The 15,392-nt window shown below is 41.2% G+C and overlaps 1 protein-coding gene across 5 annotated transcripts in view; it reads left to right on the top strand.

The window, feature by feature from the left end:
- Positions 1-14,808, top strand: part of KANSL1L (KAT8 regulatory NSL complex subunit 1 like) — a 46,325-nt gene extending 31,517 nt beyond the window's left edge. For 4 of the 5 annotated variants that reach the window (XM_050987601.1, XM_050987600.1, XM_030231722.2 and 1 more), the window contains 9 exons: positions 1,664-1,826; positions 3,128-3,238; positions 3,629-3,763; positions 5,966-6,090; positions 6,883-7,007; positions 7,817-7,871; positions 10,766-10,878; positions 12,321-12,474; positions 13,070-14,808. In XM_050987601.1, coding sequence (XP_050843558.1) covers positions 1,664-1,826; positions 3,128-3,238; positions 3,629-3,763; positions 5,966-6,090; positions 6,883-7,007; positions 7,817-7,871; positions 10,766-10,878; positions 12,321-12,474; positions 13,070-13,318 — 1,230 coding nt within the window. In that variant the 3' untranslated portion in view covers positions 13,319-14,808. The remainder of the gene's footprint in view (positions 1-1,663; positions 1,827-3,127; positions 3,239-3,628; positions 3,764-5,965; positions 6,091-6,882; positions 7,008-7,816; positions 7,872-10,765; positions 10,879-12,320; positions 12,475-13,069) is intronic. The other variant, XR_003945169.2, reaches the window with a different exon arrangement.
- Positions 14,809-15,392: the final 584 nt, after the last annotated feature.

The raw sequence follows: 15,392 nt of genomic DNA, 5'->3' as shown, positions 1-15,392 counted from the left end.
ATTTGAGCAAGGTGGTGACTAAAGAATTATGAGCAGAGAATCACAGCAAAATGCAGATCTCTGTGTGTGGGACATGAAGAAATGCTGGGATAGTTTTGAAGAATTTGCAGTTGGGATTTCATTGCAATGGCTGGTTGTACCCTCTGTGCATCTGAATGGCATTCACAGTGTCATCCCTCACATCTCTTCAGGTTCATTTGGGAAGCTCATTCTCCCCCCTCACCCCCCTAACATCCATGTTAGGAAAAGTAAAGTATGGAACTGAATTGCTATGCCATCTGTTAGTTCATAAGGTCACTGGGAAGGCAGCCACATTTTTTCTCTTATCTCCTGCCATGCCACATACATTTCCAATGAGTGTGTATGACCTAGAAGCCTCCCATTGCCTGTGGAGAGATGCCCTATATTGTCCTCTGCTGTTTCTTTTCTGAAAAGGACTGCACCTTCCCCTGCTGGGCTAGTTAAATGATTCTTACACAGGGTAGTATCTAAAAGAAAATACAGAAGTCTGTGAAACTCTAGAAGACCTTCCAGACTGGCAAGATAGACTGCAGATAAATAAAACAGGATGCAGGGTGTTTGGTTTATCTGTCACCATCCAGCATCCTCAGGAACTTGAAACAGCCCTTGGGGCCAAATCCACTTGTCCCCTAATTTAGAATGACTGAATACCACAAGATGATCCCTGAGTCATCATTTGGCCCTGGAATCTGTTTTGTGTCTTTCTTCTTTATCTAAACAGCTTTGTGAGAGCTTAGGCCATTTGTTGAATGTGAGTCATGCACAGCAAACCCTGGGGTTGCAGTCTGTGCTTCAGTCTAGAGGGCAGGATTGTAGTGCTGCATTTCTTCTTGATGTTTGAATGAATGAATGATAAAACTTGCATGCAGAGCAGCACAAAGGAGTAAGCTGCAGGTGTGTTCTAGTTGGAGGAGACAGTGTTGGCAAGTGGAAGTTAGGAGTTTGAGAGTGCTGTGTGTTTTAAATGTTGGATCTGCCCGTCATTTGCATTGTTACAGCTGGCAGGTCACAACCTCTGGGTCATTGTCTCCTATAAAATGTGTGTCATGTAGTATCAATGCTAAGAAAGAAGGCCAAAAGTATCTAAAGATTAAAACCCAGAAGGTCTGTAAGTAGCAGATCAGTGTCAGGACTGTAAGGCACAAACACCTCTTGAATCATTTCTCAGTGGTTGTTGCATTTATAACTGCCTTCCTCCCCCAGCCCATATTCTCCAGTCTAATGCCTTGTGCTTCTGCAAATGCTTTTCCAGTTTAGTCTGGTGTTAGGTTTGTTGTGCATTTATAGCATGCCTGTTATCCTGGAATCAAGTTTTAAGGGATGTTTATTTGTCACTGGATAGATAAAAGAATGGAAGCAGTTTTATTTAATCTGAAAGCTTTGACAGCTGTTTCCTGGTCCTAATTGAAGGAGCAGTTTGTGTTCTTTGTCTTGTGCACTGTTGTCCATAGTAAGGGAAGGTAAGTCATATTTAGACTCATATTTAGACTATCTGGAGATTGTTGGAATGTTCTTCCCATTCACATATAAAAGTCTGTCACTCACTGAGTTATTGATTTGTTGGATTTTTTCCCTCTTCTGGTCTAATTTGAAGAACATGAGTGAAGGAAAAGTTAACCTTTAGTTCTGTGTATTCTTGCAGACTTTTCCATCTAGAGATGCCTCCTTTCCCTATAAAGCTCAGCTGCCATGTGTGGTGCCAGCCTCCACTTTCAGCAGCAGTGAGTACAGCACAGAATCTAAAATCCTAGATTATGTGCAAGAGCTGGACTCTTCCTTCCATCCAGTCTTATCATTCCCTTCAGGTAAGGAATGCCATGACTTAACAGAGTGCTTGTGCTTGTTACAGCTGTTCAGGTTGTGACTAACTTGTCTTTTCAATGATTTTTAGGACTTAGTTCTCTTAACTTCACACTGTCAAAATACAAGAGTTTAGACTAAATGAAAATGTTGCCTTGCTCCTGATTTTTGAAAAACACACTTTCTAGGTTTCTCATACCAGCAATGTGCTTACAGCCTTGAAAGACTGGTCATGAAAAAAGGTGTGCTTGGGTGTTTCATGGTGTGTCTGACTGAGTGAGGGTCAGTCCTTTGGAGATGGTGCTTTTGCCAACACAATCCCGTGGTTGTGTTGTTTTCATATGCAACTTTCTGTTCAGGCCCTTTGGACTAGGTCTAAAAAGGTTTATTTAGGTTTTCTAATGATTTTTGTGATAGTCAGCTTTTTTTATTATCTTTGAAGTTTTTTGGTTTCTTGTCATCTGATCTTGTAGTCTTTTTGGACAGTAATGTAGAGAATGTTCTCTGACTCAGCCCTGAAATCAGTGCAGGTGCAACTTGGCAGTACTTGGGACTTTAAAATAAAATAACTTGGCAGTACTTGGGACTTCAAAATGCTGCAGAAGGGATTGAATTTTTGTGGAATTTTTTTGTTGTTGTAGGCAAAACCTATTTCCAGATAGTTACTGACCAGTACAGGAATTATGCTTTTGTTTTCTCAAAAAAAAAAAGAGCTTTGTCATCCTGAAAAACCTAAAAGCTTTGGACTGTGCTGTGGCTACTGTTGGACACTTTGCCAGGATGGAGGAGGAAAAAATGTTTTCAGCTTCATTCCATTTTTAAGCCTCCCTGCCTTACAACAGGGGGTAGATTCCTTACCACTTGAAATGTTCTGCAGGCTAACTCTGCATCAGAACTCCTGTCAGAAAATGAATTCCATTGCTCTGCTGTAGACTTTTCCAGGGAGACAGAGAGGGAATGTACCTGAGAATACCTGTAGGCTCCCAGCAGTAACAAATTCCAAAAGCATTAATGCCTTGTACCCAAAAGGCTGAGCCAAAGCCTCTTCACTTTTCAGGAGGAGTGCACTGTGTGCTCTCTGCTCTGCTGGGTTTTGTGCAGGAGCTGGTCAAGACTGAAGACCCAGTGTTATTCTCACTCAATATCCTCCAGAGTCTGTTTCAGTCCTTAGCAATATTGCTCACAGATTGTGTTGAATGTGATGGCTGAATCAATGCTCTAATTTTGATGCATAATTCATTGGCTCAGAGGTTGCCATCTTTCTAATTCAGACTCTATTCCTTTGGATTTCTGGTTTTTTTATTAGATATTCCTCTTCACATATACTTTGAAACGTTATTAAGGAAGGATGACATCAAAGGAGAACCTGCTGATACCTCATCTTTGGGAGGGGAGTTTAAAGTATCTGCTGACAATGGTATGTAAAGCAAAATGGTTTAGCATTTGCAAGGCTGTTTCTCATTCATTTGTCAGTATTTTCTGCCATGAAGAGGTTCAGTTTATAAACTTGTCACAAAGCAGGTTATCAGAGAAGGTAACTGAAGGTAACTTTAGGTGGAAGAGGAATCCCTTCTCAGAGCACAGTGTCAGGTTCTCCCTGATTGCACTGAGATGATCCCACCAGAGCTGTAGGAGGATGCTGCAAGTGGGAGGAGTTTGGTCCAAGTGCCTGACTTCAGTCCTGGTATTATCTGGATTCCTATCAGAAGTTTGGGGCTATTGTAAATAGTTCAGCAATTAAGATTTCCTGTAAATTGTACCCATGAAAAGTAATTTCTCAACTTGATGCATGCTTTTTCTGTTACAGACTACAATTCACATGTTTCTGTCAAACAGTGGAGCAGTGGCTGTTTGTCTAATTCCAAATCTCAGTTGGTGTTAGGAACACCTGACCAGCTGTCAGAAGGAAGAAAGAAAAGGCATCTAAGTGAGACAGCAGTAGGTAAGAGAAAAATAGCACTGCAAGAGACTACTACATCTTTTAAAATATGTACTGTATGAATATCACTGGCCTCTGAGAATTAAAAGTTGTCTCCAAAAAGGATGCTGTTATGAAACTTATGAAGAAACAGACTTAGAACACCATGAAAATAATTTGCTATTTTAAAGCATAGTAATCATCTTTCTTCTTAAGTGTACATACAGAGTGAGACAAGCTGCTGTATTTTATTTTTGGAGTACTCTTAAAGGAAACTGCTCAGCAGTTCAGCTATGTTCTTCTAATGCTGGGTGTCATTTTTAGTACAAAAGGGTTTTTTTAATAGTAGTCAATGAAACAAACATTGCAAAGTTATCTGTTACATCATGTGCCCAATGAAACATTTACTATTCCTGGCATCTTTGCCCACTGTATTTCATTTGTTGTGTACTGTCATTTGTGGATCTGGATCCATTCCAGATTTTTAAGAGGGCTTGTGAGTAGCCAGTTCTTACTGTGTTTTTACCCTTGTTACTGTTCTATTTTAAGCCACTGAATCTCTGCTTCAGCAGTTGGTAAGTTAATAGGAAATGCCCTAAAAGTTCTGTAGAATAATGTGATACAAAATTTAGCATACCACTATAAAGATAAATAGCATCTTACTTCTCCCGGCTGTTAGAAAGTAAAGCCCAACAGATTCTGTTACAGATTCATTTATGTAACTTTTGGAAAACCTTTGGCAAAATTCTTCACAAGAAGAAAAGTAAGACTTACATTTGAAGAAAGTAAGTCACTGAGCAAGAGGATATTAGTTTAAAATTTCCCTTAGGAAAGAATGAAAAGGTATAAATGATCAGTTAACATTGTGGAAAAATTACCTGGTGGTGCATATCCAGGCAAAACTGTAATCTTTCACTAGAGATGGAAATAAAGGAATTACTGCAGAGATGAGGTAATAAAAAATTAGGATCTAGGATTAAAACAAACCCCCAAAACCACAATCCACATCTCCAAAGCAAGACCACCCAATCAGTTAGAAAGTCTTAGGAGAGAATAAATGCTGGGGGGGACACACTGAAATCTGCTTTGGATTTAGGTGAGGGCTGTCCTGTGAGTCCTTAGAGGTGGGTGCTGACACAGTGTTTCTGTTTCCCAAAGTCTACTCATGCACACTGAGATCAGCAGCTGGAGTTACTTGGGAGCTCTAATAAGAGAGAAAACATCTTGCTATAAACCTTTTGAAGTTACCATTAGTCTTCTGACAATAGTATTTAGTTTTTTTATAAATGGAACCAAAACAGCAGTCTTTTATCATGAGGATCATTCCAGTGCCAGAAAACTGTTCTGTGGTGCATTCATGAGCAGGAGCACAAGATCTAGCTTATTAGTGCTGTGGGTGTAGTACTACATATTTATTCCTAATTTGGGCTCTGTCTAGGAGAAATTATCCATGAGGAAGGTCAGCCTAATGATCAAGGCCAAAAATGAAAGCTGTGTGCCAGGGAGTAGAGCTGCCTAGGAGATGGTAGTTCATTACCTTGACCCAGCCTGTGCAGTACAGCCTTCAGGATCAGTCTTACCTCCTTTTCCATGGTGGAATATTCTCATTCTTTTTGTTCATTGGTATATTAAGTCTGAGTTCTCCTTTCTTACTGGAAATGAGGTAGAAGGAAAGCAGAACAGGTGGATAAATTGTGAATCCCTCTAAATGCTGTTTATACTGGGACTGAATGGGAGTCAACAGGAATTAAAGTTTAATTAAAATATCACTGGAACAGTGAATCAGAAGAAACAGCTATTGGTTTGGAGATCTAAACTGATTTTGTTTGTTACCCTTGCTGCCAGTTTTATCATTTATTAAGGAGGAAACAACCAGGGAGAACTCATGAGATGCACCCCAACTGCTGCTGAGGAACAGGGGGAATCTAAGTCAGATTGTGTGTGTAGTCTATGACAGCTCCTGAAAAAAAAAGTCAGGATTTGCCCATATGAAGCTGGTTCCATGAGAAGAAATCCTTTGTAGAATAAGAGGGATGAGTTTTGTGGAACAACAATGACAGGATGAATAGCAAGTGTTTCTTTAGATGGCTTTTTTTAGTATCCAGTAAATTGTAAGTGGCTCCCTGTGGGCTTCTAGAAATGACTTTACTATTTCTGTGTGGAAGAATGTCTGCAGTCTGATAGCCAACAGGCAGTATCTGTTGTTTATTGCTGGTTTTATGCCAGGTGAAAGCAGCACTCGGTTTGAGACCTTCTCCTTCCAGCATGCAGAGCCTGAGTCCCACAGCAGCTTCACCCCCAGCAGCAGTGTCAGTGCCATGTCCCGGCCCACTGCCAGCACTTCATCCCAGGTAAACCAAAATGTGTCCCTGCACCAACTGAGATATCAACAGAGAGTTGTGCACATTAAAAAAACCACATGCCTTTTACATCTGATTGAGTGAGCATTTTTACAGTGAATTTAGGGGATGACCTTAACTAATTTATTCCAGATTGAGTACGTGTACTTGTTTATAAAATAATTTTGCAGATCATATAACTGGAGTGTAAATTTGATTTATTAGCATTGGGCCATTTTTTTTTCCAGATTTCATTAATACACCATGATTTATGTTCCCAGTTTTACACTAGGGCACTTAAGACCCTTTGTTTTTCTTGGTGCAGCTATATAAAATAGCCTCATGGTGCAAATAGAGTCCCAAAATTTGTTGACTCTCAGTTTCCCTATTTAAAACCCTTTGTGCAGAAATACAAGCAAAGTCCCTGGTATATAATTTACTGAGGAGCAGCAGAACTCTGGCTCAGTGTACAGAATCACACTTTTTTTACTGAAATTAATGGAAAATCCACAACAATATTCAGATTCAGGGCCCATGGTTTTGCTAAGCCTAGTGGTGTACTGGTGTTCTGTGAGTTGTCATGTTTTAATGCAGAGTGGAGTTTAAATGTGCATCCCACACAGTTTACACAACACACACTCCTTTATTCTCTGGAGTCAGTCATCATCAAACAACACATAAATGAGCACTTCAGAATAGTCTGTTTCCAATAAATTTCAGGCTTTCTCCTCGTGAGGTTCTAATGTTTATCTGCTAAAATGTATTTCCTATCATTGGAGCTGATCCTCTGGTGTTGATTTTCAGCATAACTCCAGGAGGAGGTTGAGAAGTGAGAGCTCCTATGATATAGACAACATTGTTATTCCCATGTCACTGGTGGCACCCTCAAAGCTGGAGAAACTGCAGTACAAAGAAATCCTAACTCCAAGGTTTGTTCACAACCTCTTGAATTGCAAAGACATGAAAATGAACATGAGAACAGTATCTAAGAATATGATTTAAAAGGTGTTAGAAAATGTTATGGTATTAAAGATGATCTTTTCATGCACTTGGGTTTTTATCTGTGCATTTCAGTTCATGTGACCAAAGTTGAGGGAAGGCTGGGCAGCTGACAGCACAGGAGAAATAGACTGATGTGCACAGGGATGTGGCAGATGCACAGGCTGCCCAAAAGTAGAAGTGGATTTAAATCATCTAAATTGTAGTTCTGGCCTTTCATATAGGCTGAAAAGCTCTGAACAGTTCTTTGGAGATTGCTGGGTTTTTTTGGGTGTTCATAAGAAAGTAGTAAATTCACTATTTTCTGTGAATTAACAGAAGTGGATTTAGCTTTTTTGTTTTTTAATTTAGCCATTCTGATACAGTACATTAGGCTTATTTCTTTCCATACAGTATAGGCCTACAATCCATGACTCTAGAGACCTTTTTCTCCTTTGTTTTAGAAAGAGAACATCTTTAGATTTCAAAACCAGGGTACTTAATCTCCTTTGCTTGCTTCACTGTCCTAGTAGCACATTGCCTGAAGTGCTAAATGTACTTGTTCTGTACATTAAATCCATAATTTGCTTTTTTATTGTCTTTTAAGTTGAAAACTATTATTAAAACTATATTGGATATCTTAAAGACTGTGTTAGGAAAATGAAAGGTTAGATATTTTGTTGGGAAAGGAAAATATAAATTTTAGCTATCTGTTATCAGCACCTTAAACTTAATTTGATTTTCCTTGTCTTATTTCTAGCTGGAGAGTTGTTGAACTTCAACCTTTAGAAAAATCTCAAACAGATGAAGAAGAGGTATGCTGTGTTTTAATTAAACCAGTGGGTTTATTTAAAGTAGATACAATATATAATGGAGGTAATTGGTGTATTTTTTGACTTCATACAAATCCCCAGTAAGTTTCAAGTTTCAAAAATAAAGTATTAAGTATCAAATTGTGAAAATGTGTCTTGTCCCTACAGTGGAAAATAGTAATGGAAGTATGCCTGTTCATTGTGCCTTTGAGAACAAAAACCTTCCCTTTTATGGCTCTTTTTTGTTTCTGGAAATTTTGCCTTATAAGAACAACATTGGCAATGCAAAAGTTAATCTGCTGTCAGTATCTTCTCTATTCCATGCTCTAAAAATACTTTCTGGAAACAACATTTGAGTTTCCTGGTTTGCATCTCTGAATTTGCAGTGTTATTGCTTTAAGGCATGGGAGGGTGTGGCACAGGTTTTCCTGTTTTGTTTTGGTTTTAATTTGTTTTGTCCAGGTCAAAGCTTCTGGAAAGGCTCAACTGTAACATTCAAGTTTATTTTGTAGTTGTTTTAGTAATGAAAAATTCTTTGGAGTCATTCCTTGTGCAATTAGTTTTGCATAAGTGTTTTCATGGCCTGTGACTCAGAGTTTCCCGTGGAGCCAAAGAGTGAAACACAGATTTTGTTGTTTTGAGAACCTTTCAGAAATATTCCTGGTGCTAATCAACATTATTGCACAGTGTGCTGCAGTGCCATGGGGGAATCCAAAGCTTGGTTTTCTGTGAGTGAAATCATTAGACATGCCTCACAAACAAGCCTTCCCCACAGCCTTTTCTCTCAACATCCCTGCCAGATCCATCCACTGAGGAATGACACTTCTTTTGTCCTTTTTCAAAGTAACCTTAGTGAGGAAAAACCACCACATTCCCCCTGCTACAGAACTTTAAATTAATCTAAAGTTGTTGGAGGAAATGCTGGGAGTGGCAGAGGCTGTAGTGAACCAAGTAGAGACCTTTTATTCTGATGTCATGAAATTTTCTGTCCCTAGAACAGATAATAATTCTTAGATAAGAAAATGTACTGTTCAAAAGAATGGGGTAGAACTCTTTTTAAATAAACACGTGGTTAAATATGCTGTCACCAGCTATGCAAAACAAACAAGGCTTATTTCTGTGTTTTTCAAAACTCTTCACTTGGAGAGGAACGTGGACTTTGATTTTTGAAAGGAAACTTAAAAAAAAATGAAATCTCTTCCCAGCATGAAAAGTTTTGGCAATTTGCTAAGAAAAGTGTTTTCAAATTCCTAAGTTTTTCTTTCTAAATTATCTTTTGTTTCCACTTCAAAGGAAATCTAAGCACAGAAAAGCCCTGAATTTCCCCCAAGGGAATAACACTTTTGTAGTTAATAAAATTCTCACTTTCATGCTATACATCATTGACCTTGGAAAGACAGAATGTGAAGTGAGATGTAGCCCTGTTTGGATGCTCTCCAAGTGACAGAGCTGCTGAATTTCAGAGAGAAGAGGAAGCCCATTAAGTTCACTTGCATGAAAGGAAACCAGCAGCTAACAAAGTGGTTTGTGTTTAACATAAATAAATAAAAGCAATGAAGGAGCCTTCAGCAAGGAGTGATGCAGCCTGTCAAGTGCTGGGCTGAGGAGGAGCTGAGCAGCCACAGTTCTGTGTCTGATTCCAATCAAAATGAAGCCTTTGGATCACATTGAACCACCTCAGTGCTGAGAGCCTTGGTATGGGGGTGGCTTCCACAGGAACACAGCAAGTGCAGCACTGCCAGGGGCTCTTGGCACTGCTTGGCACTGCAGGGAGCACAGTGCATTTCCTTCTCTGGTAGGCTCAGTTGGAAGATAAATGATGTTACTTGTACAACAGCACTGAGGATTTTCCTTTAGAAAAAAAAAGGCAGTTTATTTTCATGACCCCACCCCAATTATTAGTATAATTCTTGTCTAGGGCTGATCTGGCAGTGCAGCCTCACAGCTCCTATGACCAGGAATTGTTCTTTCCAAGAATTTCTCAGCTTTTGAGTTGGGACTAGCTGGCATAAAACCCATGGCTGCAGCACTCAAATGCTCCTGCCAACCTCAGCTTTTTAGGTGAACTTTGAATGGTTTGGAGCACTTTGAAACAACAGTGAGCTGTTCTGGAGGGATCCAGCCAAGAACTCCCCCTGCCATCAGGGGAGTGAGGGGGAGGAGCAGCAAAATGCTCCTCAGCCAGCCCTGGCTAAGGAACAAACTGCTGTGCTGCCATCAGAGAAACAGGGATGGTACTTTGACAGTGAAAGTCAGGGTGCAATCTTTTACCTCAAAATCTGGCTCTTGTTTTACTTCCATTAGGGCTGGTTTAAGCTGCACTTGGGATCATGCAAACCACTGGGTAAGAAATAGGATCTTCCAAGCAGAAGCCATTTTCTGCTTGGTTTCACAGCAGGAATGTGGCACCTCAGGTTCACTGAGTTCCTCTCCCTGCAGTTATCAAAGTCCTTGGTGATCTCAACCTATTTCTCAGTGCTTAAAGAGCACCTGGCAAATCCTGCTGCTTCCCAGCCTCCTTCTAAAGCAGTCTCTGGAAACTTGGAATTATTGCTTGTCTTTATTACATACTTTTAACACTGCCTTGATTTGCAAATGAATACTCATCCTTTAAATTTTCTGCCTCTCACCACAGAGAAAAATGTGTTAGTTGCATGGCAGGGGTATAACTTGTATATCCATTCAGATCAGCCACAGACAGATGAAGAAATAAAGCTAAAATGACATTATCCCATACACCAGGGCTCATAAACCAAGTGTGTAAATGTGCCTTTGTAGTGAAAGCACTTGTTTGTTGAGTAGACCTCTGCAGAATTATGTATAATCAGGTCTGTATAATGGTGGCTGGTGTTGTTTCAGTGATGCTGACACTGACAGCTCTCCTGTTCTCCCCACAGGTAGAAGATCTGTCAGACAGAGCCTTCTCCCTGCGCCACGCCAAGTACGAGGAGCGAGAGCGCGCCAGGTGGTCACTGTGGGAGCAGAGCTGCTGGCCCAGGAGGAACAGCAGGCAGGTGTATTGGCTTTGATGAGAGCCTTCTATTGAATGGTGGGGTTGTGGTACAGCAGTGCCAGAAATGAGGGCACTCATTAATGAACTCGTCAGGGACAGTACCAGGTATGTTGAATTTGTGGGTGGTAAGGGAAGGCAGTGCTGAGGCATGCATACTGAGAGAAACTGGGCATGTTAGTGACCTGGCATTACTAAACAAATCTCTTCTGCTCTCTGAACACAGAGCTCTGCTAGACTGTGCCACTCCCAGTTACCATGACTTTAGCCACCCAGTGTATCATGAGACCTTCTTCACTCACCTGACTCAGATAAAACTCCACGGTGTTCGGAGATGTGTTACTGAATGGTCCTGAGCTGTGCCAAGGGCCTTACACTTTGAACCATTCACACAATGACTTTCTTTCTCACAGGCTTGCCATCTGGTGCGGAGCTCATCAGATTTAAATATAACCACTAAAAGTCTTGCAAAAAGTAGTAGTGTATATCAGAATAAACATTGTAAAGCTGCATCTGCAGTTTGGCCCTGAGAAAATGATTCCCATAAATCACTTTACAGTCTGCCAGGGCAAAAAGCAGCCTATAAATGTTGGAATAACTTTTTCTGGTGTTTATCACATGCTTGTGTCTACTCTTGTCTGAAAGTGAACCATGACACTAGAAATAAATAGTCAAAGATAGCTTTTTTAATGCAGGAAAAAAATAGAGCTGAGCCATATCAAGGAACTTTATTTTAAGCAGTTTTGAACATAAAATGTCCCAACTTTAGAAAGTGTGCTGAAAAATAAAAAGTCCTGCATTTAGTTTCAAAATTAAAACTGAACTCCTTGATAAAATCTTAGTGCTGCTTGAATTCAGAAGTAAACTGCTCACTGACATGAGCAGGGTCAGGATTCTACCTGGCATTTCAGATACATGCTACTATTTTATACCTAGTTAAAATTTCTGTTAAAAGTGAGGTCAAAATTTTTAATCTTACTTATTTTTGATTGCTTTGCACTTGAGTCCAGAGCAGAAATGGCAAGGGGGAGCCTTGAGTTGCACTTGGCACAGTGCTGACAGTGCAGCTTGGACCCCAGGGGCTCCTGTGGGTGAGGCCGCTCTCCTGAGTGGAACAGCCTGTGCCTCACTGATTTCTTCTGTCCAGAACCACAGTTCTGCTGAGCACGTGGAGCAAGATGCAGTCACTAGCTGTCTGCAGCCAGAGTGTGCCTGTCCCACCCATTTTATCCACTTAGTTCCTCCACACAGTGCTTTGCTTTGGCTCCAGCCAGCAAGGTCAAGAACCACACCATTTTCCTCTGCCCTTTTGGTTTAAGCAAGCAGAATGGAGGTACCATGTATGGAGAAACTGAACACTTTGTAAAGAAAATGTGAACTGCTCATGGCAATGTGAAAGGTCAGGGAGTAGCTCTTAAAATTCATTTCTAATTCTGCACTAGATCTTACAGCAAAAATGCTGATGGTCGACACAGCCAGGACATGGTGCAGAAAGACCATTGCACTGCTGACCCTGCTCCTGAGCCAGCTTTGGAAACCCACAGCTCTGTTTGTTCAGGGATGGCACCACTCTGCAGGGAGAGCCAGGAAGAGAAGGTGGGTGAGCTTCCAATAGCTTCCAGCTCTGGTCAGTTCTGCAGTGACCACAAAGAAACCTGAAGATATTCTCCTGTCTCACTGATCAGAATCTCAGACTGTCACCTCAGTTAATGTGCACTGAACACAGCACTCCTGTTTCAAACTACATTTCTGTGCTTTGTAAATTAACCCCAGACCTGTCAACAAGTTTCCCTGCTCAGTACACATGGCACATGTTTTTGAGGCAAATATGGAAGGACTGGGTTCAGGCTGGGTTTTTTTTCAGGGGTGTTGGCCAAGGTTCCAGACAGGCCTGGTCTTTAGGGGGTCAGGCATCCTGAAGGTCTGGCACTGTGGAAAAGTTTCCTTGCCTGTTCAAGGGTAGGTCTTTTATTACTTCAAACCCTTATGCAGCCAGCTTACATCTTGGTGCCTGGCAGTGTTCTATTCTTTGTCTGAAGAGCCCTGCAAACACTGTAAAGAAAGACACTCGTTTGTTACTTGATAGCACATGATTCTGCACACAGTTAATCAGTTCAGACTCAACTGAAATCCCTTTTTATCCTCTATACTCTTTTTTCACCCTCACTCCTACTCTTGTGCTTCCTTTCAGTCTGGGCTGTGGGAACTTCGAGTTTTTCCACTAAATGATGAAGAGGTAGAAGCTTTACTGTGCCAAGATCAAGTAACGAATCAGACTGAAATGTCAAGTGCAACTTTCCCCAGCAACTCTTCCTGCACTCCAGGCACACCCACTGCTGTGCCAGACAATGGCTGTGCACCAAGAAAACAATCTACCCAAGAGTCAGAAGACTGCAAAAGCATTTGCCTGGGAAGCAACAGTACAAGGAAACAAAGGTGACAGGGAATAATGTGGTTCATTAAGAAAGCCAATTAAGGTGGAGAGAAGTGTAAGGTAAAATCTCTCGTTCACACAGCATATGACAGCACAATTCAAAACCTTTATGTTAGCTGCGTATAATATATTTTCTTTCTTGCTTTGTAACAGGCAGGATAAATCCCAAAGACAACACTTTCTTCTTCCTGAACCCCAAGAGAAAGTAATTATTTCAAGCTGGAAGTCTAATATTCCCAATGTCGGGAGTGGGCGCACATAAATTGCTGGCACCATTCACTTTCTGTTGTCATATTGCCACATTTGTCAATAATCATCCTTTTCTGTTTGTTTGTTTTCAAATGCATATCTGGTTCTAGTGGACTCTGGTGCAGCAGGAGATGCTGTTTACCTTATCCAACAACTTCAACTGAACACAGAAAAACTACTTGAAAACAGTGGGGATAAGCCTTGGCCTCAGATTATTCTCCTGTGTGGCATGACCATAGGGCAAAAACCTGTCTCGAACTGCACGTGTGAGGTGAGGGGAGGTGAGAACCAGCACTTCAAACATCTGGAAGCCTTGCAGCTAGCTTGTCATGGCTCTCAGTAGTGCCAGGGCATGTTTCATGGTCAAGACCTCAAGCAATAAGGTAGAAGTAGCCAGTGCCTTGCATTGCCACGGTCAGTGTATCTGACACAGGGGGAAGCAGGGTCTGTGCTTCAGGCCTGTGGGGAGGGAGAGACAGGAGAAGAGAGGGGTGGAGCCAAATCAGTGACACAGCCCCTGGAATGTTGTGGTTTGGATCATCTTATTTCCTTAGTCCTTCAGTAGCTAATGAGGCTCATAATACTTTGCTTTAATATGTTAAAGTCTTGTTCCAATTTCTGTACAGTGCCTTGTAAGAGTCTCGTTAAGTATGCCAACATTTGGTGACTAGCAGGAAAGGAAAAGATGATTGATGTCTTGAAGAGCAATAAAAAAAAAGCCCCAAAGCTTTCCATTGTGATTCTGGATAGATTTCTCATTTCCCAATGCATGCACAGTGAGAAAACAAAGGCAAGTTGTTTAAACTTGCATCTGAATAGCATAGCTTGGAATGTATCTGCAATCCCAAGAGGTATTAACAAAGATTAAACATTGAATGTAGTTGTAATCCATCAACAGGCAGTTTTTCTGTGTAGGACAGTTGAAGGCAATTTAATAGGAGTCTCTGGTTTTTGAGCAGTTTTCTTCCATGTGTAATATCTGGAATGGCACTGGACAGACGACCCAGTTTTAGTGTCAATTTTTTTTTTTTTTTGGTCAAAATGACAGGAAATACACACTGGGCATATGAAAACAGTTAAGTTTCAACACTACATCCTATTGCTACATTGTAGTTTATTGCACATTCTGATTATTTTTTTAAACACTTTTTTAACACTGGTTTGTCTTAAACTTGAATCTTGCCTCAATGTCTGATACAATAATCTTTGATGCAAGGTTGGTTTTTTAATTAAAAGTTATTTCTATATATGTTGTATATAGTCTGAATTTGATGGCTTTTTAGAAGTGAAGAAGTAGCAGCAATACTTCCTCTTGGCATGGAGCTCTGCTTGGCCTGCAGAGCCACTGGGCAAGGGCCAAGGGCCCCTCAGTGCCTCAGCACAGAGGTGTGTGCTTGCCCCTCTCATGCCCTGCATCTGCACCTGCTTCCAGGAGGAACTTTCTCAAAGGTCAGTGGCTCAGATGTTCTGCAGGTCTTTTCCACACCCCCATCTACTCCTCAGGAAGCCTGGTCTGACCAGCTCTGTTTTAGGTATATATGGGTTTCCTGTGCTGTCTGATCCCTGGGGCAGAGGGAGGGGACAGACCAAGGAACCAGCCAGGCCCTTTCTTGTCCTGAAAGTGCTGCCAGGAAGGGGAAATACAATCCAGTCTGTCACAGGAGGGGTTTGCATTACTGGAGGGTGGAAAGAGAAGGGTGTTAAAAGGAGGCCAAGGAGCCCCTGTGTCAGAGGAGTGGGTTATCCCAGTCTGGTCAGCCTGGGGACCTGCAGAGATCCCTGCACTGCAGTTCAGCCCCCAGCTGCAGTGCCAAACCATGGTGTGCTGCAG

Source organism: Serinus canaria, assembly GCF_022539315.1.
Source record: "Serinus canaria isolate serCan28SL12 chromosome 7 unlocalized genomic scaffold, serCan2020 HiC_scaffold_29, whole genome shotgun sequence".
Classification (NCBI taxonomy): domain Eukaryota; kingdom Metazoa; phylum Chordata; class Aves; order Passeriformes; family Fringillidae; genus Serinus; species Serinus canaria.
This window is presented reverse-complemented; position numbering and strand designations above follow the sequence as displayed.